The following is a 26832-nucleotide window of genomic DNA, read 5'->3' on the forward strand; positions in this document are numbered from 1 at the left end:
GGGCCGGGGTTTGATTGTCGTTTGATATAGGAGGTTGTGGCCAAGTACTGCACCAGGGTGGCCAATCCTGCTCTAGTGAGGGAGTGCGTTACCGGTTCTGGTCACCGGGATCAGGCCACACTCCAGGCCTGTTTGTGCAATTGTATCAACACGCGGATTTTTTTCTTTCTTTTTTTTCCGGTGGAAAATTGCCGGCACCGGGCTTCGAACCACGGACCTCTTGCACGCGAGGTGGGTGTTCTACCTCTACGCCACAGCTGCAACCGGAATCGGTATCGGGACACGGCAAGCACAAGAACCGTGAGGTGAAACGTCGTCCATCTGTTAGGCGGCGTGAAATTGAGCTGTTGGAAACGGCTGGTTCGCATCGAATGCCTCATTAAGCCGGCGTCTGTAGCAGCGAAACTGCAGCTCAAATCCCGTTGGCTGCCTAGTCACGTGACGAGCACGACTCGATGGAGTTTCCATCAGCTGAGACGCCATGACACGAACGCGCCTCGATGGAGTGGAGCGTGGGAAAGCGGACACTTACTGCCGCAGTAGCACACCAGGTGTTGTGTGAAGGGAGAGGACATCACCGCGACGCCCAATTACTTGCAAGCTTGTGTTATGAGTGCGTTCCTTGGTAGCGCTAGTTCACGCCTGTATTCTAACTGCGCCTCGGTAAGGCCAAATTAAAACGTGCCAAGCGTTTCAGGGCGGTCGCTTGCCTGCGAGAAGTTCTTTACCCCAAGGACAGCTCAGTGGCGTTGAATTGGACATTAATGCTTTCGCATTCACAATTCGTAAGAAGTGCTTAGGTATCCTCATGTTTTTTGACATGACCCTCTCGCGTTGTGTTTATGCAAATGTAGCAGTTCTAAACCTTAGTTTGTTATTTTATTGTTATTTTAGTGAAGTTCGCGTCTCAAGAGATATCCGTAGTGCAGCGCCATGTGCCGAAGTGTTAATGCAAGAGCATTAAACCACGCAGCTTTACTCACGATATCTGGTGCCCGGTCGACATTTAACCGAGCCGGGCCTTTCAGGTCACTTCGTTGAAATACAGATGGCGGGTGGCTGTAGCACTCGCTCTCTCGCTCGATCCAGCCCACAGAGGAGTAGGCAATGACCGTGTCCGCAACGTGGTTGCTGCAGCGAGTGATACATGATGCCCCTCGTTCAGTAAACACAGGCATACAAGCTTTGTTCGTTAGCAAAGCAGGTCGTACACACACACACACACACACACACACACACACACACACACACACACACACACACACACACACACACACACACACGCACACACACACACACACACACACGCACACACACACACACACACACACACACACACACACACATATATATATATATATATATATATATATATATATATATATATATATATATATATATATATATATATATATATATATATATATATATATATATATATATGTATGCAGACTCCCGTGCGCTGTCGGTCACGGTCGGAGATTGGGTAACCGACCTTATCCTACATTCCTCCTCGTTTTGTGACAAAATGCGCAAACATGGACACTCGCACGTTTACCTTAAAGATGTTCTGGAGCTTCTTTCACTGCCCTGATCCCTTTCCCGCCTCTGGGATTAGTCTTGGAGTTCACAGTTGGACGGCGCCCCGGCAAAACAATCCATGAACGAATCTCCACTATGTCGCGGATGTCGCGCTCTCGCGACCGACTTCATTCCAGCTGAAGAGTGGCCGGAGGACTACACTTAACTAAATCCAATGGACTTCTGTGTGTTTGCTATTCTTGAAAGCAAGGCATCAGATTAGCATGCCGGCCCTGAAAGCATCCCTGACGGGATCACGGAACAAAATTCTTCTGGGGATGCCTTGCGGGCCGTGATGGAAGCGCATCCAGTAAGCTTAAAGGCTAGGATAAAGGCTCAGAGCGGATAGTTTCAATAAAATGTTTCGCGTTGCATTGCCTATATGTCGGATGAATTTTCCGCGTAGCATTTCCTGATATTTCTTTTATGCTCAGGCTAAATACTTGGTGTGAACCTTGTGACAGAATTTAAGGCGCATCCTACTATACAATACAGCCTATACAGCCTCGCCCGTTGTTGCTCGGGTCAGGGTCAATCCCACAGCAAGGCTGTGAGATTGGTCAAGCACATGTAGAGGTCACCTCATAAGGCGAGCATACGATCGGCTTCACTGCAACCCTCTGTATAGTCGTTCCCCCTTTTTCTAAATTTTATTATACAAAACTGACATTCTCAAACAACTCCAAAGATGAATTATAATTTAGTCTTTTTTAATGCTCCAAAATATGGCATGCGACTTCTGCAACCTCGCAGAATGGCAGCACGATTTCGAGCGAAGCTGTTTCCTTCGAGCTATTTTGAGAACTTCTGCTGAGTAATTACTATACTGGGGAACTTTAAAAGGTTTTCTATATATGACTATAGTTCTCATCAAACTTCTCGCGAATTTTTTTGGCGCTCAGGAAATTCAGTCATGCGCGCGTTGAAGTGCATGATTATGCAACTAAATGCGCAGCTCCTTATTAACGAAAACGCTTAAATTTTTTCTACACGTAACCCATACCTTACACATTATTGTCGACTAATACAAATTTTTGGGCACGCAGTTCTCCCTCCTCGACGCTGGCAAATGAGCGTAGACGGGCCATATGCAACGCCAACGCTTACTTGGCCAAGAAATTGTTCCGAAAGGCTATATTTGATCAACGTGCAAGTACCTTTGCTCACAGGTGTGACGTAGCTTTCGCGCCATTTTGGATAAATTTGATATTGGTAGGATTTAGAGTCCTGGCAGAGAAATAGGGTAAAATTAGACGGTTTTTAAGACGCCCTTAAATCTCCGGAAAGCTGGCAAGCATAATTTAATGGACATGGCGTGAGAAACCCACCTGCGATCACCTCTGCCTACATGTTACCTATGATCCAGCTCCTACATTGACCAAACATGAACAAGCCGCCCCAATTAGTTACTGAAGTGACCAGATAAACCTTGTACAACGCATGGAGGTACCGACGAATTGGTATAATAATGACTTGTAACGCGGCTAATTAGGGAAGAGGCGTTAAAACTGCGCGATACAAAAGGCTTAAAATGCTGCCCATTACTGTTAAGTATGAGCTTGCTGTGGTCCAGGGATTCCTCGGGAAACCGAAACATAGCTGATAGCGGACGTGTGACACTCGCTTTCGAAATGCTCTACCGAAGCTGAATTTCGACGGACGCTCTGAAGTAGCGTTGTCGAACATGGCGGCACCCATGCGCCTGCTTCAGAGGGAATTCTCTCGCGATGACTGTGCTCTGACCCCCGTTGATCGTCAATAACTATTGAAATGAGCTTTCGTTTTTTTAAAACTAACCGGAAACATTAGTTATGAGTGCGTAACGTATCCAATTTCTGAGGTCGTCTTGCGTACACTGCGCCCGTAGTACAAACGAGACGCGTGCGCATGGCAGCAACCGCGTGCGTCCATTTGTCGTACAAAAATCCCTCACGTGACCTGATCCTAGGTGCCTAGGGATCACATCCTTTAGGGATTTTTGAGAAGGCGCGATGCTGGCGCCGAGCGACGCCGTGGCGTGTTCGTGCTCGGCGTGGTCCTTTTCTGGACCGCGCGTGATGCAGCATTGCTCATGTGATTGTACGTCCGTTGCTTGTATGTTGGTTGTAGGTTCTGTGTTACTTGGCGGAAAGCCGTGAGTAGTGGCAGTGTGGCAGTGCGGCTTTGGCCTCGGTGAGCTCTGGCAGTACAGAATCTGCGTTGTGTGACCCATGCTTTCCTGAGAACACGGCGGTGGTAACAATTGAAATATCGAAGTAGCCTAGCGCCTCGGCAGCGAAGTTCTGCGAACCGCGATGTGGCTTCGCCGTGACCGACTTTGCTTAACGGACATCGAGGGATGGGCTGCTCGCTGCAAGTCATGTAAATTCAACAGCGTCGACCGCGCACTGTTCAGCGCTGAGTGTGTGTTTGGTATGCTGTGCTTGAAACGAGTGGTGCAGTCGTGCAGCGGAGGTGTCGGAGAGGAGCAGAGTAGCTTAGGGGCTCCGTTTGCGCGTTCACAGACATGAGCTCCCGTCTTGGTCTCATTAATGGCTGTTGTGGGATTGTGGTGCGCTAGCTCCTTGTCTAGTATGAAGTTTACGACGCCAACGCAGAGCATGTTCACGTTTTTCCTCGCTATCTGTCATTTGCATGACGGCCGAGTTGAAAACGAGACGTATGTCCGTGTTCTTTGCGTTTGTGTGTTGTGATTTACTTTCTATTGTGGAAGTTCTGGGAGTCTTATTACGCAAGGAGTGCGAACGTAAACATTAACACGTGTGTGTATGAAATTTTGAATTACCTATAATACCCTTTACGACTAATAAGTGGGCTACACGGCCTGTGCGAATCAGCTACCGTATGTTGCGACGCTCTTCTGTGTGGTAGACTGATGCATGGTGCACGTTTATTTTTGTACTGTTGTAAAAACCATTTGTTTATTCATGCAATACAAATGTACGGCGTCTTTGCCGCAGTACATTTGCCGCAGTACATCAGCACGAATTAAAAACAAGGGTCCTTGTTTAGTTGAGCTGGCACGGCGCAAAGAGAAACTACGAACCATGTTTGAGGCATGAAATATGGGAAAGGCGGTGGTTTACAAATTATTGGCAACGCTGTTATTTAGGCCAAGGTTGTGATGGTTTCGCCACACATGGCTCATAACGTTCCATTTATTTTCTCTGAAGCAGAAGTTATGCCTTTCACAGTCATTTTATGGTTGCGAGAAGGTTTGCGGATAACCGCAGTGTGACGCCCTGTAAAACCTGCATCTTCTGCAAAAATTTGTTATTGACTTACACTTACACTGCATAATTTATTGTTCGTTGATCACAACACATTTGCTGCTTCAACGAAATAGAATGAGGTGCCTCGCATAATTCACTGAGTAGACTGCCAAAAGGTTTTTTTATGCTGCATAATAAATTGGGAGAGCTGGACTGATTGTTTTAGAGCGCATTATTAGCATAAGCATTTCAAGCTTTCGATAGCAATTAGGGAGTGAGTGGTCCTCATTTCTTGCTAATATGAAATTTCTACCATTTTTGGTCCTCCTGAAGAAGCGGGTAAACTCAGTAAGCGTGTCATATACCGCCTCGAAAGACGCCGAAAATGGGGGCATATCAATTTTTATTTACCCTCTGGTTAACTGACACAATTTTCCTGTGTACTGCCCTTCAGCTTCCCCACATTTTCTCACAGTATATACTTGGTGAGTGATTTGATTTTTTTCTTAGAATAGTGTAAAAAAGAAACATGCATATAAAGTTTTGAAGTGCTTTTACTTTTTATAAAAGCTTTGCTGTAATACACGATGGGAAATGATATGTTCAGACATTCTATACTTACGTGACAGCATCGTTGAACATATCGCCGAGGACGCCCACCGCGTTACCGCTGCGATAATTGAATATGCCGAGAGCAATTAATGTTTTCGAGTTGATGGCGTTTGTTGACACTTGTAGAGCCTTCAAATTCTGAAAAATCAAAATAAAATTGAAAGAAAAGACGAAATGATTGCGTGGGTCAGTGGTAAATCTAAAGAGCGAAAATGACAAGACAAACATACAATTGGTAATGATCGTTTCTTTTTTAGGCGTGTTTATTTCTTCTTTTTGCGTTTTTGGTTGACATAAAGAAATCAGTGGCATTTGATCACGAGGTTCCATGTTCGAGCGTGAGTTTAGGGTCGGGGAGGAGGGCAGGTGGACACGCATCTCTTCTAGCCCGGCCGCGGCTGTGCATGCATGCACATGTAGCTGTGCGCATATGCTGCCCGTAAGCGTTACCTGTGGCGGGTGCAAACGTGGAGCGAGCCGAGATGGCTGATGGCTGCATGTGCGTTGTGAACCCATGCGCCTAGGGCTGCTGGTCGCGTAATTTCACGTTTCGGAGACGTGCTGAAGCGAGAGGCAGCGGAAGAGTTTGCTTCTTTCTGTTTGCACTCATCCCGCCATTGTTTACACAGCGTGCGTTCGCGGTTATCGAGTGAGTTCGCCTGTGCCGGCGTGAAACCGTGTTTGCTAATTTGAATATTAAGGGAAATGTTTGCTCCAGTACGGTTGAAAACATACGGTTGAAAAAGGAACCTATTCTTTGCATAGTTGCCTAATGCATTTGTTTGTTCATCAATGGTTCGCTTTCGTGCGGATTGATGATCTTTCGTTCTTTTTTTTTAGCTACACTAGGACACTTAGCTTTCTTCAGGAAGCTAGTTGAAATGTCAGATTTCCTGACAGCTCGCAACCTTGGACGCTGTCTACAAGCAACACTTACTAAATGGCTAACGAGAGTGCAAAATTCTACATTCGCCTTTTGGTTTTAGGGTTACTGTATTCTTTGTGTTGTGGTTTGCGAATATTTGGATATGCCATAAGTAGTAAAGTTAGAGCTCTTTAACGATCATGTCTTAAAACGAACCCTTGATGATACTGACAGATTTGGCGGTCTCTTCAAGTTCGCAGCCGCAGCCTAAGGTATGTGCATAAATTCACAGCTTTCAGTTAACACTCTTCTGTTTTTTTTTTGTGTGTGTGGTGGTGGTTAAACTTTCATTTCGAAAAGTATCGTGAAGGAGCGCAGAACACATTTATCACCTGTTTAAGCCGCATCCTCATATCGCATGGGAAGTGAATATCGGGATTGCTGTTTTCCTCTTTTGCTTATTTTCGCACTTGCTTTAATCCGGCAGCTACACTACGTGCCGTTCATTTTCTATGTTGTCTGTTTACGTAACCTATGCCATGCTTCATTCGCGATCCTTGACTTCTCTCACTCGGCTTTGTTACGCACATTGCTAACAACAACAACAACAACAACAACAACAACAACAACAACAACAACAACAACAACAACAACAACAACAACAACAACAACAACAAAAAACACCGACAAATACGATGCTCCCTATTGCGAAACTTGAGCGAAGCTCTACTCTATACGTGTTCTCGTTTCTCGTGTCCATATTTTGTATTATGATTATATAGGTAGGTGGTTTATAATAACAAGAAAATGCTGCCAGTAGCACGTATTGTTTCCATACTGACGAAGCACGCTACTGTGGCGCCATAGCGCAGGCATGGTCGGCGAAATGCCTGTCTTGCGCGGCACTGTGCTTTCTTTCTCACGGTTTCGTTCCACAAACGAAGAGAGCGGGCTCTCGGTCGCTGCAGAATCCTGCCGCCGGTGTCAGCGGCGACAACACCCAAGAAAGCGTCGCATCGAGCCTTGCCCATAGCCGCTCGCCATCGAATCTTTCAGGGGTGGCGATACCAGCCACACGCAGTGGCATACCGTAGTCCGACATGAGCAGCTGACGCCTCGAGCGAGCGAAGCACTCCCCACCTCATGACACCGTGGTGACGCAATAACGCGACGGCTAGTGATACTGGTCAAGTGGAGGTAGCGCACAGTGAACTGTTTGCTTGTCCACGTGACACGAAATCGCACTCACTGGCTCTCATATCGTGGAAAACTGGTCAGTGAAACAACAAAGGCCTAAAATTTACGATTTCTCGAAGTACGAAAGTTCAGAAACGTGTTACAATCGTGGAATATAGTTTTTTCTTTAAATTTGTGTGTTGAAACCGGGTGCTCGTTACAAACGAGGGTGCGTAAGACCGGAGTGTTAGTTGTACCAAGTACTCCAAAGGGTGATGTTCCTGCGGAAGCATTCACACGTATAGGTATTATGTAGTCATCCACTGCACGTGTGTTTTATTCTGTCCGTGAAGCGGACTTGATTAATGGGTATGGCTGGTTAACCAGAATTCTCATCCGACCAACGCCTGTCGAAACGCTTATTTTACGGAACAGAGCAACCGCACCGTCAAAAAGCATTAGAATGCGATGTGACACGCGGACCAGGAGTAACGATGCACTTACTGCTAGAATCACTTTCGCCTTGTCGTATAGACCCTTTACTTTTGTTGATGTGTGCAACACGTTGAACACGCCGTAGTGCTTGAGGTTGTTGTTCCTCGAATGATCTTGCAGGTTCTGTTCGGTCGTGGCGTTCATACTCGTCGGGGCCGAGTACCTAAGAATGAATGAACGTAGTCAAATGTTATACACTTTTCGTGGAGCGTTTTGCAGAGATCCTAAAGCATAGCGGTGGTTTCCACGGCGGAATGTAACAATAATTATGTACACTTTAGACGCCTGAGTAGGTTCGGTAGGCGCAGCCCTTTTTGCGAGCCCCTCCGAACTTTCTTCACTGTGTCTGTCGGCAGGGTGCTGCTGCTGCTGTCTTGCCGAATTGTTCACACTCAAAGTTGCCTACCTCCAAAGCAAATTTCCCCGTGATTCGGATAGAAAAAATTGCACATATTTCTCCAGATATAGGGAAAATGCAGGTGTTTAATGAGTTCTCTGTAAGATAAGGCCAGTTCGTGCTTTGCAAATACATTGCAGATTTTAGTTTTGATACTTATTTATGTATTCGTATGATGGGATTTATTCAATCAATGTTATTAAGCTAAAATGATGTAACCAGTGCAAGTTGCAATGCTGGCTACGGCAATTTATTCGTGGACAGCCTCGACATTGTCAAACGTAGGAGCGAAATTATTCGAATGTTAAAACACATGCACACATCAAGGAAAAATGCAATAAATGATAAAATTAATGAAGGCTCTACGGCCCGTTTGGAGGAATACGATCGCTCCCACCCGTGTGTCGCGTAAGATGTTGCAAAAAAAAAATTGGTTGAAGGCTTAGCGTGGTTAAGCCTGGAATATTGCGAAAGCAATAGCGTTGGCTGCGCCTTGCTTCGGCTGGTGTGGACATGGTTGCACTTTGGTAAAGTTATGGCTATACATCATCCGACATAGCGCAAGGCAGCGCGCCGACCACTGCGAGGAGCCGAACTGTAGTCTCATTTATCCTCTTAGCGTGACGTCACACCAGCCGGTGCCATCTCTCGTTAGCGCCGCAGCAGCGGCGCGCAAGGCTTCGCCTCCACCGTCGATGCCGCGAGCTGGGGCCCCATCTATCGGTCTGGCGTGACGTCACACCAGCGAGCGCCCCCTCTCGGTAGCGCCGCAGCAGCGGCACGCAAGGCTTCGCCTCCACCATCGATGCCGCAAGCTGGGGCCCCGCATCTCTCGGTTTGGCGTGACGTCACACGGTTACGTGACACAAAGCTGTGTAAGGAGGCGCCACGACCACTGATGGGCTGAAAGTGCGAGGAGTATTGCTTTCGCAATAAAAAAAAACGTTTCAATGTTGGATAGATCGTTCATCGAAGTTGTACATGTCTTTTTCCATGAGATCCATGTGCCGTTGGATGGATGGATGGATACAGCTTTCTTGTACGTCCGGCAAGGTTTAACGCGACCCGGGCTCAGGTCTCCCACGGAGGAACGTCAAGGCCCTGCCTCACCGCGGCCTCACGGGCTTGCTGGACTGCCCACGTCTGGATTCCGAGGTCTGAGCTGCGCAGAGCGGCGGCCCACCTCGACGACAGGGTCTCCGGAGTAACTGCCATCCCTCCTATAACTACATTGCACTCCCACAGCATGTGTTTGAGTGTTGCTGGTCCTTCTTGGCACAATTTGCACGTGTCGTCCTGATGCTTATCTGGGAAGATACGTTTGAGACGGAATGGATTAGGGAACGTGTTTGTCTGGAGTTGTCGCCAGGCGACGGCCTGCCTCCTGTTCAATTTAGGACTCGGCGGTGGGTATATTTTTCTGGCGTTCAAATATGCACTGGTGATGTTGTTGTATCTTGTGAGCCTGTCCCGTTCTGCTCGAGAAGCGTTCGCTATCGTGCAAGAGGCGTTGCCCTGTTTGGCGCGGCGGGTCATGTCTCGCGCCGTCCGGTGCGCCGTCTTGTTTAGGTTCGGGAGCGCGTCGCCATCCGTGGGGACGTGCGCGGGGAACCATATGATCCTCGAGCTCGCGGTTTTGGATCTGCCCGCTTTGGCCAGAATGGGCATGGCTTCCTTGGAAATTCGACCTTTGGCATAATTCTTTACTGCCGTTTGCGAGTCACTTAGTACGACTTCGCATTCCTGTTCTGTGAGGGCCAACGCAATCGCTACTTCCTCCGATATTTCTGAGTGTTTAGTGTATACACTGCATGTGGTTCTGACTTTTGATTCTGCGTCTATGACTACGGCGGCGTATGTTTGGCCGTTCGCATATTCGGCTGCGTCGACAAAGCGCGCGTTTCTGTCCCTGCCGAATGAACGGAGCAGAGCCTCGGCTCTTTCCTTTCGTCTACTTCGGTTGTAATCGGGGTGCACGTTTCTTGGGGTGGTTGCCACCGTAATGGTCTCTCTGATTTTGTTGGGGATTTGCATATTCTGGCCGTGCTGGTTGTGGTACGTTTTGTCGAGCGTGTTCATAATGTGTCTTCCCGTCGTGGTGGTCGAGAGGCGTTCGAGCTGCGAGCTGCGAGATGCGTTGTGCTTCGGCTATTTCTTTTATGGTGTTGTACATGCCCAGCTGAGTCAGGAGCTCGGTGCTCGTCGATTCCGGTAGGCCCAGGGCTATCTTGTACGTTTTCCTTATGAGCGTGTTAATCTTGTTCTTTTCCGCGACGTGCCAGTTGTGGTAGGCGGCTACATAGACGATGTGGCTGACAACGAATGAGTGGATCAGTCGAATGACGTTGTCTTCCTTCATGCCCGCGTGTCTATTGGTTATTCTCTTTATGAGTCTCGTGGCGCTGATGACTTTGCCTTCGATCTTCCTCACGGTTTCACCGTTAGCTCCGTTGGCCTCAATGATCATTCCGAGGATTTTGATCTTGTTTACTTTGGGGATTGCGTTTCCGTCTTGGGTGTACAGGCCGATTTCCTCGTACTCCCGGGGTCCTGTGTAGCTCTTTGGTGGCATGCCTTTGCGCGTGGGCTGGTAAAGGAGTAGTTCGGACTTGCTCGGGGAGCATTTGAGGCCCGTTCCTTGCAGGTACTCTTCCACTTTGTTAATGGCCGTTTGTAATGCGTGTTCAATTTGCCCATCATTGCCGCGGTCTGCCCATATCGTTATATCGTCTGCGTATATAGCGTGGTGGATTCCTTCGATTTCGCGTAGTGTGCTGGGGAGACCCAGCATGACTAAGTTGAAAAGGAGCGGAGACATAACTGAGCCCTGGGGGATACCTGCACTTCCCTGGGCTCTTTCTTCAGACTCGAGGTCGCCAACCGTGAGGGTGTCTTTGCGATCGTTTAGAAAGTCCCTCACGTAGTTGTAGGACGTTTCCCCAGCTTCAGATTAGACACTTGTTTAAGGATCGACTCGTGAGCGACGTTGTCGAATACTTTCTCCAGGTCTAGTCCTAGGATGGCTGTGGTGTTTCTTGTCTTGTCGTCAAGGATCTGGTTTAGTTGTAACATGACGTCCTGTGTGGACAGGCGGGATCGGAAGCCTATCAGGGTGTGGGGGTAGGCTTCCGTCTCTTCTAGATGGCTGTTGATACGGTTCAGGAAGGCGTGTTCCAAGACCTTACCCATGCACGACGTGAGAGAGATTGGGTGTAGGTTCTCTAAACTCAACGGCTTTCCGTGCTTGGGTATGAGGATAGCCTTGGACCTCTTCCACTGCTCCGAGATGCGGCCTTCTCTCCAGCACTTGTTCATATATCCCGTGAGTTTGGTAACAGATTTGTCGTCCAGGTTTTTGAGCGTTTTGTTGTTAACCCTGTCCGGTCCTGCGGCTGACTTGCTGTTGAGTCCTTGGAGTGCCATTCTGATTTCTGCCTCACTGAAGTTTTCATCTAACTTGGGACTAGGACTGCCAGAGTACCGGCCGTGCTCGACCGTCGGTCGTTGCGGGAGGTATTTGTCGCAGAGTTTCATGACGATTTGCTTCTCGCTCGCCGCTCCTTTTTCATTGTGCAGAAGTCTCTGCATGTCAGCTCTTTGCTTGGATTTGCACTGGGTTTCGCCCAGCAGGTGCCTCAGCAGTCGCCACGTATTTCCGTTGTGGAGTTGGCTATCCGCGGCATTGCAGACTTCGTCCCACTGTTGCTTGCTCAAGGTGTTGCAGTGCTCTTCGATTTGTTTGTTTAAGTCGGCTATCTTTTTTCTCAGCTTTCGATTGAACCGCTGGCCTTGCCATCGGGTTTGCATGGATTTCTTGGCTTCCCAGAGGTGGGCGAGGCGACTGTCCATCTTCTCCGTCAGGAAATCGGGAGTGATGGTTTGCGTGGCCTCCCCGACATCCCTGGTCAAGTCTGCGATCCATCTGTCAATGTCACCGATTGGCTGGTCGTCTTGCCTGATATCCCGGTGCTTGCGGAACTTGTCCCAGTCTGTCCATTTGAAGCTTTTGACTGGGAGGGTGGTTCCCGCTCGGGGGTTCGTGATCTCGATGATCATGTGGTCGCTACCTAGGTCTTCTAGGGTGTTTCTCTAGATAGCCCTCTCGATGTTTTTGACTATTGTTAAGTCCGGTGTGGTATCTCTTGCAACCGAATCGCCAATACGCGTTGGGGCGCTGGAATCCGTGATGAGCGTGTATCCCAAGTCTTGCGAGTCCTGCCATAACTGTTTGCCCTTGGTTGTGGTGTGGCCGTATCCCCAGGCATGGCACGGCGCGTTGAAATCCCCACCCACTATTAGCGGGTTCAGGCCGGCGAGCTCGGCTGCCTTTGTGAGCAGGGAGAGAAAACGCTGCCGTCTTTTGGATGGGCTACTGTATATGCTCAATACGAAGGTGCTATTCTTTTGCGTTCTGTTAGGAATAATTTCTATCATTATATGCTCGGCCTGCGGGCCTGTAATCTCATGTTTAATGGGAGCTAGACCCTTTCTGATTAGTGTGGCGATGCCCCTATCGTTTTGGAATTTAGGCACGAGGGCGTGGTAGCCCGGGATGTTGGCCGACGCGCCCACGGTTTCTTGTAGCATTATCACATAGGGTTTGGGTTGGATGTTTCTTACGTATTCTTGTAGTTGGTGCATAGAAACATCTTAACCGTGGTCTCCTAACAAATCTTGCTTGGCATCAAGGGTCGCCTGCAAGGTTGCTGCTTCCAGTTTTTTCTTTGTCTTTGCCTTGACAAGGTTAATTTGAAAGGAAACTCTCTGCACGGTAGCGCTTCAATGAGGGGGGCACAAGAGTGCTCACGAAGTCACTCAGTGTTGGAAACATGGGGACACGTCACCTTGAGTGGTTTGTGGCACGTACTTCCGAAAGTGTTCCACACTCACATCTGCAGCCAAACCTGGGTCTGCGTTTTCGAGATGCCTCAATTAGTTGTCGAGCTTGTTGATGTTCTCTGCCGTAAACAATCAGGGCAACGAAGAAACAAGAGGAGCAATCGACGCAACACGTATCTACCACAGAGCGGTGATCGATTGCCTACAGCCGCGTCATCTATGAATTGACTAGCGGAAATCTTTTGATGATTTGACTTCGCCTTCAATATAAAATTCAAAACATTTAAGGCGGAAGTTGCGCACAGCTGTAGTGTGCGCTTCAAGAGGCTTAGATAGCTCTGACGTTACCATGCCACCAAAGTAGACTTCCTCGAGTGGGACGAAGTTAGTTCGGTCTGTGTAACGCAATCGATCGAGCAGCGTGTCACGGATGTATGCAATTGTTTTAAAGATAGTAGAAATGCGGTCACTCAGCTTGTGGATCCTCGCTCTTTCCGCCCTGCATTTCCTCGTTCAGCGTTGTGAAGAGCGGGTGAACATATTGGTGTAAATACAGGTATAGAACTTAGTTGTCGGGCCTTTCATTTTGGCGAGTATAGAATCCACGGATAAGGGTCGGTCCGCACGACTCGGTCGTACCGACCGACTCTTAGGCCATGGTCGCAGGACCATGGCCTAAGAGTCCATGCCTTGGTCCAGCGACCATGGCCATGGTCGCTGGACGAAGGCGATGTCCTGCGGACCATCGGGCGCCCGGTGAAGAAGCCCAAGTGGTGAATCCGAAGCCATCCACCATGGCGTGATCATTTCACCTCTTGCTCTTTCTTACGAAAACGCCTATTTTACATTTTAATGCTGTTGCGGGAAGTTTTCCTTCCCTTCAGCAATTTTCTCTTTGAAGGCGATTGAATTTTTCTGGTAGCTTCTATAGTGGCTAGAAAGAGAAGCCTTATCAGTGAGTTGGCAGTGATAAAGGTTTCGTCTAAACCTGTACGCATGCTAAAGCCGCTAAACTACCGCTGCGTACAGCACGCCTCAAATTGGATATTTCTCGGTGCCAGGTGTTTCCCGTTTTCCAATTTACAAAATGCAGCAGTTCTTATCAGCTGCACTGCTTTTTTGACATAGCGAGATAACTAAAAATCACTAACCGGATATCGAATCCGATGCCACCGGAAGTCTTTGTGAGGTTCTTCATTACCAGCTTGAACGTTGCCCAGCTTTCTTCAGTTTCGATGCCGTGCAAGATGCCATGAACCACCGCGACGTTGGTGTAGTAGATGGAGTCGCACAGCCCGTCAGTCGGGATCATTTCGGGGAAGATGGCCTTTCCCCCCACCGTGCAGACGAGCTCGTCTACAGAGACTGCAAACAGGGCGTGAAGAAGGGGTTCGGGCGGGAAAGAGAAGTGCCTAACCTGCTTCATCCGACATTCTCGGTCGATGTAGATCTAGTTGAAAAAAGATTAAACACCGCGTGAACCTCTGAATGCAGATTGTTACTTGGAACGAAATTTGCTTCCTCGTTTTGCGGTGTCCGTGTGATATTCAAGAATATTGCCGTGACATCCTAAGCTCTATTTTCACAGCGTTTCGTGGAGCATATCGAAAAATGTAAAGCAACTAGGAACTACTTTGTTCACATTATGAATAAGCAACCCTTTTTGTTGCCAGTAATTCTGCAATACTAAACATGAATCACTGTTATTTGTGTACAGACTATTAATTATATCCCTAGGATTTACTTTTTGCACATTGGGTATAAGTGACCCTTTCTTTTTGCCACTATATACTAAATGTGATTCACTGTTATTTGTGTATAAACTATTAACTATATCCCACCCCCTACATTATTCGACTCGCCCTCCTGCTCATAATACGTAAGAGTAATAAATTGCAGAAACGGTGATAATCAAGAGCATGTTTCAGTTTTAAAGCTCTGTACTGCAAGTGACGCGGCTTGTGTCTAGTACGATCAATGGTGCTGTGTGGCAAGACCGAAACTGATGCGTGCAGCTTCGCAGAAACACATATTTAGTCTGTTTTCAAATTGTTAAGGACTAACCAGCTGTGGCCACCCAGCGACTGTTGGAAGGATAGAAGAAACACTTGGTTGTGCGAAGTCGTCCGTTCGTCGGATTTTGACTGGAATTTTTGAAGTGAGAGAGGTTTGTGCCGAAACTGCTCACACCTGAGCAAAATGCGCGGCGAAAATAATGCTGTGTGAAAAGCGAGAACATTAGACGACAGGCATGAATTCTTGCAAATGCTCGTCGTGGGCAACTGAACTTCGATTTACGAATGTGACATCGAATCGATGCCGCAGAGCAAGGACTGGAAAAATAAAAATGAGTCATAGCCGATAAAACATATATCATCATCATCATCATCATCATCATCATCATCCTAGGTACGCCAACTGCAGGGCAAAGGCCTCTCCCATACTTCTCCAACAACCCCGGTCATGTACTAATTGTAGCCATGTCGTCCCTGCAAACTTCTTAATCTCATCCGCCCACCTAACTTTCTGCCACCCCCTGCTACACTTCCCTTCCCTTGGAAACCAGTCTGTAACCCTTAATGACCATCGGTTATCTTCCTTCCTCATTACATGTCCTGCCCATGCCCATTTCTTTTTCTTGATTTCAACTAAGATGCCATTCACTCGCGTTTGTTCCCTCACCCAATGTGCTCTTTTCTTATCCCTTAACGTTACACCCATCACTCTTCTTTCCATAGCTCGTTGCGTCGTCCTCAATTTAAGTAGAACCCTTTTCGTAAGCCTCCAGGTTTCTGCCCCTTAGGTGAGCACTGGTAAGACAGCGCTATTATATACTTTTCTCTTGAGGGATAATGGCAACCTGCTGTTCATGATCTGAGAATGCCTGCCAAACACACCCCAGCCCATTGTTATTCTTCTGATTATTTCCGTTTCATGATCCGGATCCGTCGTCACTACCTGCCCTAAGTAGATGTATTCCCTTACCACTTCCAGTGCCTCACTACTTATTGTAATTGCTGTTCTCTTCCGAGACTGTTAACATACCTTAGTTTTCTGCAGATTAATTTTTAGACCCAGCCTTCTGTTTTTCCTCTCCAGGTCAGTGAGCGTGCATTGCAATTGGTCCCCTGAGTTACTAAGCAAGGCAAAATCAGTGAATCGTAAATTATTAAGGTATTCTCCATTACCTTTTATCCCCAATTCTTCCCAATCGAAGTCTCTGAATACTTCCTGTAAACACGCTGTGAATAGCATTGGAGAGATCGTGTCTCCCTGCCTGACGGCGTTCTTTATGGGGGTTTTGTTGCTTTTTTTATAGAGGATTACTGTGGCTGTGGCGCCGCTGTAGATCTCTTTCAGTATTTTTACATACGGCTCGTCTACACCTTGATTCCGTAATGCCTCTATGACTGCTGAGGTTTCGTCTGAATCAAACGCTTTCTCGTAATCAATGAAAGCTATATATATGGGTTGGTTAAATTCCGCACATTTCTCTATCACTTTATTGATAGTGTGTTCACTCATAGTGACAAGGCCTTTAGCCTAAGAATCAGTCGTGTTGGTAGTGTGTATACGGTCTATTGTTGAGTAGCCTTTACGAAACCCTGCCTGGTCCTCTGGTTGACAGAAGTCTAAGGTGTTTCTGTTTCTATTTGCGATTACCTTAGTACATAATTTGTAGACAATGGACAGTAAGCTGATCGTTCTATAATTTTTCAAGTTTCTGGTGTCCCCTTTCTTATGGATTATGTTGGAGTTCTTCGAAAATTCCGTTACGCTCGAGGTCACGAGGCATTTCGTATAGAGGGTGGCCAGTTTTTCTAGAGCAATCTGCTCACCATCCATAAAGAAATATGCTGTTACCTTATCCTCCCTAGCTGCCTCTCCTCCTTGCATAGCTCCCAAGGCTTTCTTTACTTCTTCCGGCTTTACTTGTGGGATGTCAAATTCCTCAAGACTATTCCGTCTTCCATTACCGTCGTGGGTGTCATTGGCACATTGCAAATCTCTATAGAACTCCTTAGCCGCTTGAGCTATCTTATCCATATTAGCAATGATATTGCCGGCATTGTCTTTTAACGTACACATCTGATTCTTGCCAATTCCTAGTTTTTTCTTCACTGCTTTTAGGCTGCCTCTGTTCCTGAGAACATGTTCAATTCTATCCATATTATACTTCCTTACTTAAGCTGCCTTACGCTTGTTGATTAGCTTCGAACGTTCTGCCAGTTCTATTCTGGCTGTAGGTATAGAGGCTTTCATATATTGGCGTTTCTTAATCAGATCTTTCGTCTCCTGTATTAGCTTACCGTTATACTGGACATAGTACAGTCTGAAGAAGTGGGCCGATCCCGAAGGTTGTGGCGTCAAAATTATGTGGGCCGCTCCGGTGGGTATGTACTGTCTAAAAATGGACCCCCCATCCCGAAGGTAATGCAGCTTAAATATGTGCGCTTTTAGCGTGGTTTACGTGCAATTTAATGATGTTGGAAGATCCCGAAGATTTCGTAGTGGAAAAAGTTTAAGCAGACATACGATCCTTCTACTTCCTTCAAAAGAGGCCTAACGTGAAACAGTGCCGTGCACAGTGACACCGCCCCAGCCTCACGCCTAACTCCCCAAGGAGGATATTTTGTATCTGCGTCATTTGAATGTTATATTGCCTGGTAAATTTGCTTTTTTTAATTTCAGAGCTGTGTAGCCACTTTCAATGTTCAGCCGTGCTTTTGGCTAACATGAACATAGCATCGAATAGTAGTGCCGTAGCAATATATATTTAAACGGGAGTCTTCTCGTCAACGCTTACGCCATGTTAAAAGCATTTAAGCTCATGTAGGTAAGAAGACTCCCTAGATTGGTGCCGAATGGAGCACCGGACTGCGTAAAAGGGGTAAAGTTTACGATGCCAGGTCTTACATGCTTTCGTAGTTGTCGTAGGAGTTGTCGTGGGCCGTGGAGTAGGCGTTGGAGTGGCCTTTGGTGTCGGTGGTATAAAGGGAGGTGGTGTCGGTGGCGGAATGGGAGGTGGTGCCACACGTGGTATAGGAGCCGGCGTAGGTGTTCCAGTAGGCGTTGGAGTTGGGGTTGGAGTAGGACTGAGTACTGCAGCTGGGCCAATAACTGGTGGGGCTCCGGTTGCTTGCTCAGGTGTTATTGGACCAGCAGACGTTGTTCCTGAAGAAATTACCTTTTATTCGAAACCTTTCGGACAGCAAAGAGAGGAATTAGACGGACTTAGGTACATAAGGGTTAAATTTCAGATTTGCTACATGTGAGCATAGCGCGAGTTAGTTAAAGGTAATCAGTAATTTTAAGGAGGAACCTGGGGATATGGGGATTTTTCTCGCGAGCAACAACTACTGCTTTAGATAATCTACCTGACTGACCGAGTTGCAGTGCTTAACACAGGTGGCAAGATATAACTCAGTAATTTGGAAAAAAAAAGACCTGTGGTATATGCAGTATGTCACCGCTATCTTGCCCTGAGTTTAAAAAGAAAGGAAAGCTTTTCATGACAATGGAAATAACTGCATCGTTTTGGTGTCCTTCGTCATTATTATTACATTTCCATCAAACATGATAACAGTTTTGGTGTTTGATCGCCTTCGAAAAGACCAATTTCGATTGCTTTCGACACGCTCTATATTGAGCGGCTTTTCTGTCCTCGCTTTAAAAAAAAGCCTACGAAATAATAAATTGTATTACGTTACAAAACGTGGGCGCGCAGCGACGACAATGTTATTTAATGAGCTGAGTACGAAAGTAAACATGCTGCCTCTACAGCATCAGCCATCACATCGCATCGCGTTTGGGATTGTTTTAAATTACGTGGCGTGCGCTGGCTACTCATCGTCGAAAAATAACGCGCACGCATGAACACGATCACGGCAAAGCGATAACAAGCGTGAAGGAGCAAACAAGTTAGCTAGAGCTATATTATACTGCGTACCATTCCTTGCCTAATTCTTGGGACTTTGCGGCAGGTACCTGGTTGCTAGTTAGGTTCTTGCCTTGCCTTGGTAATAAAAAATGAATATGTGACCACCGTTGGAATGCAACCTCGTTCTTCTAGCAGAACCAGGTGCACTAACCATCGGGCAACGCTCGCTTTTTTCTTTCTTACCTTGTTCGGAAAAGTACGTGCATACGTACAAAGCAGGGAATTCAGTGCTGAAAAATGTAATAAATCGTCTCGCTAGACTACTAATCTCAACAATTTCATAGAGGTCATGAGACACCAAACTGACGAGTTGCTGAAATCACTGTGGCTAACCAATGATTTACTTTAGGGTATCCTGCATACATGAAAGACTTTGAATTAGACATCGACTTTGTAGTTTTTTTATCTACGCCGGTATGTATACCATCCATACACGTTTCCCACGTGGTGCATAAAAAGAAAAGCATTATCATGCAATGTCATGCGTCAGTGTATGACGAGAAACTTGTATCGAAAGGCCTTAACGCAATTTTTTTCTAAGGTGAAAGCTTTAATAATGGTATTGGTACAGAAAGTCATGTGAGGTCGCCTTGCGCAGATACGCGCTCGTGCTACTGCTCGCGCGTTCGTCGTTGTTTTCTTCCACAGCTTGCTCATATGCCGCTCATCACGCGAAAAATAAAGGGAAAGTGTTAAAATAAAGGCATGGATAGAGTTAGTTCAGGCACTCAGACCCATGACATTCGGTGGGAGTCGAGCCCTGGTGCTTATGTGGAAGTCGAATCCGTGACGTTTAGTGATAAGGCCAATATAATTAGGACACAGGTAATAAGTATAGACTTTATTAGGGCACTAGAACCCGCGGTCTTTGCCGAGAGTCGCATTCTTGGCCTTTGGTGATAGTCGACTTCACTTCCTTTGACGTTAATTAGGGCGAACTTGATCAAGGCACAGTTCATTAACGTAGTGTGGTTTCTCCCTCATCAGAACATGAATTGTCATCGCTGGTGCAGTATCCGGCCACTCCCTCCCAAATTACTCAGTGGATCAACCAATGGCCCTCAGTCCCCAGCCGCTGTAGAGCACGTCACCAAGGCGGCGGTCAGATCTGTAACGCAACCAAAGCTGCTAAGGTTCTCTAGACTCGGACAGGCCGCCAATGGAAACTGACCATGGCAGCGCCTAACACCCGAACTTTCTCGAGTGAAGCTAGTGTGGAACTATCGGACATTATTGGGTATGTCATCGGTCTTCGTGAGGTTAGAAGAACTGGTGAGGTTTGAAGAACTGGCAATAGCCATGTCCGTTTCTATAGAGGACTTCGAGGTAAGAAGCAGTACGGAGTACGATTCCTAATCCATGAAGATATAGCGGGCAACATTGACGAATTTACAGCAATAATCAGCGAGTATCGGTAGACGTAATAAAACCTTATGTTCTTCACCGAATGAAACAAGCTGCACCGGGTAGTTCGTTCTTTTTTAGTGTTTCCACGGTATACAGGGTGCCACATAATTACTGGCACACATCTTGATCGATAATTTCGGATTTTATTATGCGAAGCATACTAGCCGCACAACCACGCTCTTCCTTGCTGCGCCGCGCGCGGCCGCGTAGCTACCATTGAGGGTATGAGCCAGTGTTCATTGCTGCACGTCTCATATGTGGGTCTATTCTCTTTTATGTTTGCTATGTTTGTTATTAATTTGATTCTAATATGCGAAGCATACTAGCCGCACAACCACGCGGCCGCGTAGCTACCATATGACGTCATAACAGCTGCAAAAGCGGAGGCTGAACTCGTGCGCTCGCTTGCGGCCGCGTAGCTACATAGCCGGGTCTCAGCTAGTGCGCTCGCCTGCATGAGTTGTTTCTTCGCCTAGCCGAACCAAATATAGCTAAGCAACAGCAGTTCACCAGGCTAAGCAGTCGTTCAACAAATAAAATAAAGGCTAGTATGCTTCGCATCCTGGCCTTAACCTTAGCTAAGCCACAGCCATTTCTTTAAACATATCTTCACATCGTTTCGTCAACCATTGTTTATATCTGCCATATTTCGAGTGTTTCATATCGAAGCTGCATATAACTAGCATCCCGGCATTTCTCCGAATTCGTCGAGAGAAAACTGAACCAATCAGAGCAGAAGGCTCGCTCCGCATGTTCCACTGGGTTATCTGCAGTACCACCAGCTTGCGCTCACCTCCGTGCATCCGCGGCAGCGGCGATGCCGGCCGTGCACAAGAAAGAAAAAGAACCTGAATGCTCGCCTTCGCGCATAGCGTTCCCCGCAAGTGCTTCCCGGTAAAAACTACGCTCACATAAGCTGCCTTTGCTGGGAAGCTCTAACTGTGGCACACGAAGCAGGTATTGATGCCCCTACATTTTCGTATGTATAAAGGAACCCGCCTAGCAAATGATTTAATTTGTGTTGTCATAGCGTTATGGGGTGGCCAGGCATACTTAGGACTCCAGAAGAGCGGTGCGAAAACGAGTGACAACAGCAACAGCAATGTCAACATGCACAACGGCGTTTTTCTCAGGCTCGGCAGGACTACTACCATGGCTACGTCACATTGGCCTATTGCATCAGGTGATACCGCAGGTTCGCTGGCCAGCGACCTTCACAGAATGGATTTGAGCCCATTTTTTGTTTTGGTTTATTTATTTTTCGGAGAATGCAACGCCTTCCTTTACTCCCATCCGCAATGTCGTCATTGAATGATGCCGGGCACTCTTTCTGAGGTCGAAAAAAGATTCTAACAATTCACCGCAAGGTTCCCCATTGCGCTCTCAAACGTGGCCCTCATAACGACATAACCCGCAATGGTCATCCTGTCTCCACTGCTTACAATAACACAATTGTCATCAAGACAATCGAATACCAACAGCGGAGAATCATCAAACTCTGGCCTTGGAGCTCAGCGTGTGTTGCAACAATGAGATAAGCGCTGCCTAAGGATCTGAATTTTCCTACTTTAAGCTCCGGAGAAGACTTGGACTGACAGAGGTACAAAGAAAGTGTAGATGGGGAATATATGGGCTGCTGTTGGCACCGGCCGCGAATGGAGAACACTTGGTAGCTCTTTTTATCGATGAGAAAACGGTCACGTTAGAGGGCTGTAGCGACAGTCAGAACAGCTGTGTACTTGTCCCGACGTCAGAGCTCGCAGGTGCAATGAGATGAACAGTTTTAAGGAACTCGCGTGCGGTGACTGTCGTGGTTTGAGCTGAGTTGAACAGCTGGCTGCATTCCTCTTGTCTTTGTGGCGAAAGATGCGATGATTCACGCTCACACACACTTTAAAGATATTGTAGAGACCTGCTTCGCTGACCCTCATCCTTGCCCAACCTTTGGGCAGTAGCATTTTTTTTTACATCGCAGAAGGACAGCTCCCCAGTACAGCAATCGAAGCGTAAGTGACACCAAAGTACTGAGGTGTATGTATTTATGAGGTTTGTGCACTCAATTTGTAAATACTTTCTATGTGGCAGTTAGCTGAATGAATGCCGGCATTCATTTGAAACGCCAGAGATGAAGTATTGCTGATATAAACTCCATACCAGATGAGCGTGAAGTTGTAGAAGCGGGAACCGGCACAGAGGCGGGCACCGGATAAAAAAAGAGGCATGTACATTTTCAAGAGGCTTTTGTCTCGGCTCCCTCTACCGTTGTATGGTGGTTAATAACTGGTAAAGGAACTATTCAGAACATTCTTATACCTGCCTCGGGAAGGGCTGGTGAACTACCTGCTGTAGATGGGAATCCATCAAACCTTGGCGCTTTCAGCTGCCTCAGCTGTTTTAACTAGGGACAATGCTTCTTAGCCTTGTTTGTTTAAAGACATTTTAAGTACTCTTTCATGTTCATGTTAAACATCTGCATTGACCATCGTTGACGCGAGCAGTTAAGCTGCCTTCTTTTTACGGTTTCTTTGGACAACTGCTTTCAGAAAGACTTGTGCCAGTTTATACTGCATCGCGTTCTTACAAAGAATGCCAAAGTCTTTGTCAGCGTCTTTGTAGGGTAAAATCGCTCATTTATATCGTTCGCGTATAATATTTCGGTCGCCGTAGGGGTACGTCGTGCTGTTTTATCTACAGGTGAAATGATCTTTCTTTTTTAATCTAGCTGGGCTAAATATCTAAAAATGACTTTACCTGACAGTTTCATTTTTGCGCGAATTTGTTTTGTCAGTGGCTGTTTTTCCCTTTACTAGTGCAAGTTACAAGTATTTAGACCAACTGCCATTCAATGGATATGCGTCTAAGTATTTTTGCTTGTTTTTCTTTCCTTCATCTAAATAGAAAAAAATTTAAAGCGCAAGATGACGAACACTCACCGGGCATCCGAGCTGTATGTGGTGGCAATGGCACAGCTGGTGGCAGCGAGCCCCCTCCACTTCCTCCTCCACCTCCACCACCTTCACCACCGCCGCCACCAAAAATGTCCGCTTCTTCCGGCTCTTCAGCTGCACACAGAGGGAAAATGTGAAGTCAACGAACGGTATGAACCCTATCTTTGAACCCTATCTTTGTCGAGTCCTCGTTGAGTGTAATGCTACGAACTGTACTACAAAAAAAAAAAACCATCCAACACGTTTCAATTTTCGCTACGTCTAAGGCAGATGGGAAGAGTAGCAGCAAAGTATATGGTTGGGTGAGTTGTGTAATGCTGTTAGTTGAAAGAGCGCACGCGGTATTAAAGACACGGGAGGAAGTATAAGCAACAATTGGTTGTCCTGGTAAGTCAAGGGACAAGTACGCTGGTAAATTGCTTGTCCTCAAAAGACGCGGGACAGGTGCACGGGGCAATTTTTTGTCCTCGAAAGACACGGCACACGTAGGTGGTATAATCTCTTGTCCTGTATACGCTTTCTCTTTCCACATCTTTCGGCCTATGTGTGCTGCTTGAAATATGATTGCAGACGATACGCGTATTTACGTTATTTTGTGGCCATCATGTCCGTCGTTCATTAAAAAGGAGCTTCAGCTCGTAGCCAACGCCAATTTTATCTTTTTTTTTTGCTGAGACAGAAGAAAAACTCATAAATTGTTTTATTAGAGAACCACTAGATCGATTTCAATGAAATTTGATGCAATTTAGAGAGAGACATAAATTATGGCTGCTCGTCATGCGCCTTATTCTGGACCAGAAACAAGTACTGCATTTATGTAGAATGCACCTGTTGTATGTAGCCGAAAGAAAATAATTGAATGCACAGCTTACGTGAGATTGTTACAATGTTAACGAGGGTTTTTCAAAACTCCTAATCACGAAATATGGGCACAGTACAGAGCGGTGCATAATATATTAAATTTGTAAGTTCTAAATGTAATCTTCCACAGAATTTGCGCAAGTGTGATGCGAGTTTTTTTCTCTCCGAGTTGGAATTGTAATCATCATAATAGAGTTGTCTTAAATTTTAAAAATTTTCTATAGTGTTTTCTAAACTAGCGACAGCCTAAAAAAGAAGTTGGGAGGCGATTGAACCTCCATGTGAAGTTCATGAAAGACTGCCTTCGTGAGCGAGTTCCGGGTGAAATAGGAGTGGAGTCACTGCTCATGGCACTCTATCACGTCACCGCTAGACCGAAAAGACTAGGAGGGGTTTTGGACGGTCATATTCTTTTTTGCAGCAGTATCTTAGGGATGGGCCTTAAGTTGGACGTATGACGATGTGTCAGTTATTTTAAATAATTTCCGGAGATCTGCATAAGAAAACAGGGACTGCAGTATGATGCACTCTGTTGTAGGAGAACAGCGTCCGTTGGGTAATGGCATCAATATGCGGCTTCTGCGCTAGAGGTCTGCTGTTGAAATCTGGCCGTCGGGCAATTTTATTAATTAATATATTTGAAGCTGGCAGTTTGGTTCGAAGGGCGAAACATTGACAGAAGGAAGGCGCCGTTTCACGCGAAAGGCGAATAATCGATTGCGATAGCGAATTAGTAGGCAGCTGTCTGAAGTAAGGATAGTAGCTTTATTGACTGTGTAAGCTTGGGAACAATCGCTGCCTAAATGATCTAACAAGCATGGCGTTATCACGAACTAGCAAACATGATCACATCGCACTCGATGGGCGCGGACACTCGCTATGAAAACGCTGGTGTGAGCAAAAGTGGCAGCTGTAGAGAGTGAACTGACCTTCTCGCGGTGTCTCACTCCAACGCAAGAGCTAGCGCGCTCAAAGGTGCGTAGTACGCACTTCTCGGCGGAGTCGAACCTCCACTCCCCCCCCCCCCCCCCCCGTGCCTTCCGCGCTGCCTCCCTGCTTTCTGCCGTATCACGCGCGAGATTGAACAGCGATGGCCGTTTGCTTCCGGAGCACAACGCCGCCCCTGCTCCCTGCCTCCGTCCTTCCGCGACGGAACACAGCGCGTTGTCTCTCCGCTTTCTTCCTTCGCGTGCGCCGGATTGAGCCATGATAGTCGGCTTCCCCCGCGTGCTTTCACTCGCACACACAGCATACGACGCGCGGCGACGGTGTTATCGCCCTTGGACTGCATTGGGAAAACATCGCGGCGACATCGACGGTGACGACGAAAATGCGCCAGGGGCGCTATAACGTAAAACTGGTCGAAACTTTTCTATTCCAATTCTGCAATCCGCCCTCCGCGATTGGTCAAAAACTTTTTGGGACCACCCCCATATCACCTATCTGTCACGCGACGTCACGAAAACTGCGATAGCTCCCCATCTGATATAACATGTTCACACGGATTATGCATGATTTGACCGAACAAAAGAAAAATGGTTATTTCTGATTCGACGCCTCTTCGTCATTAGCCCTCGGCTATTGGTCAAATGTTCTCGGGCTGCGCCCGCTTCACCTGCCTCTCACGTGACGTCACAAAACTGCAAAAACTCACCACGTCAAAGTTACGTGTACGCGATAAAGATGCATTAATATGCCTAACAAAACTGAATTTTCTTCTCAATAGCCGCAGGCTGCCCCGTTCCGAAAGTAATAAACGATGGCTGCCGCCGATCGCTCAGGCACTGGCTGCTCGCTCCTGTCGGAGAGCATGGGCTTATTTTCGTGTAATAAAACATTTTGCGTGGCCGCGTAACGTTTTCGAGCACTTTCGGCACGTTTCGGACATGGCTCTGCCAACTCTTCTTTGCTGAGGATCCGTTTTAGCGTCATTCTTAAGTATCCATTGTATGCCGCCGCGATTGTCTACGACCCGCCGCAAGCCAAGTAAGGGAGAGCGGACCAATCGCAGGCGCCGGCGCCACCCTCGTCATCCGGTTATCGATTTTCAGTGCAGTGGCTCGGCCCTATCTAATCCCTCTCCACTTGAGCGTGCTGCTCACCTCTTGTCAGCCAATGTGATAAGACAAGCCGCTCAGTGTAGACAATGTTATTTGTTTTTTAAGGAAACAAAAGTGACCTCCTATGAACGAGGAGAGCGTTTGACTGGTCTGTTCAGACAACCCTGCGGGTGACCGCCCGATGCTTGCGTCGGCGGTTACGCAAATTTGACGTCAGGAGATTGGAATAACAACATATTGGAACAGTTTTACGTTATAAGGCCCCAGGAGTGTCCATGTAATTGGATCGCAATAATGACAAAGTTGAGCGCTGTGCTTTGACTGCCCGTACGGTTTTCATTTCATACGCGGCTGCGCCATGTCGGTCCGGCGCGCCACTTCGTTCAGCTGCTCCTGGATAGGAGTAACGCCGCCCTGCCAGCTACAAAGCGAAACGTC

At 47.1% G+C, this 26832-nt stretch overlaps 1 protein-coding gene and 1 long non-coding RNA gene across 2 annotated transcripts in view; one reads left to right on the forward strand and one right to left on the reverse strand.

Annotated features, from left to right (window-relative positions):
- Positions 1 to 26832, forward strand: part of LOC139053063 (uncharacterized) — a 407344-nt gene that overhangs the window by 154019 nt on the left and 226493 nt on the right. The window contains exon 4 of the long non-coding RNA XR_011510185.1: positions 23424 to 23622. This is a non-coding gene — a long non-coding RNA (uncharacterized lncRNA). The remainder of the gene's footprint in view (positions 1 to 23423; positions 23623 to 26832) is intronic.
- Positions 1 to 26832, reverse strand: part of LOC139053062 (uncharacterized) — a 57141-nt gene that overhangs the window by 18191 nt on the left and 12118 nt on the right. Inside the window, exons 7-12 of the mRNA XM_070530202.1 lie at positions 23459 to 23587; positions 18095 to 18352; positions 14329 to 14542; positions 7951 to 8104; positions 5416 to 5543; positions 984 to 1131 (exon numbers count right to left, since the gene is read on the reverse strand). Of these exons, the coding sequence (XP_070386303.1) occupies positions 984 to 1131; positions 5416 to 5543; positions 7951 to 8104; positions 14329 to 14542; positions 18095 to 18352; positions 23459 to 23587 (1031 nt within the window). The remainder of the gene's footprint in view (positions 1 to 983; positions 1132 to 5415; positions 5544 to 7950; positions 8105 to 14328; positions 14543 to 18094; positions 18353 to 23458; positions 23588 to 26832) is intronic.

Source organism: Dermacentor albipictus, unplaced genomic scaffold (assembly GCF_038994185.2).
Source record: "Dermacentor albipictus isolate Rhodes 1998 colony unplaced genomic scaffold, USDA_Dalb.pri_finalv2 scaffold_63, whole genome shotgun sequence".
Lineage (NCBI taxonomy): Eukaryota > Metazoa > Arthropoda > Arachnida > Ixodida > Ixodidae > Dermacentor > Dermacentor albipictus.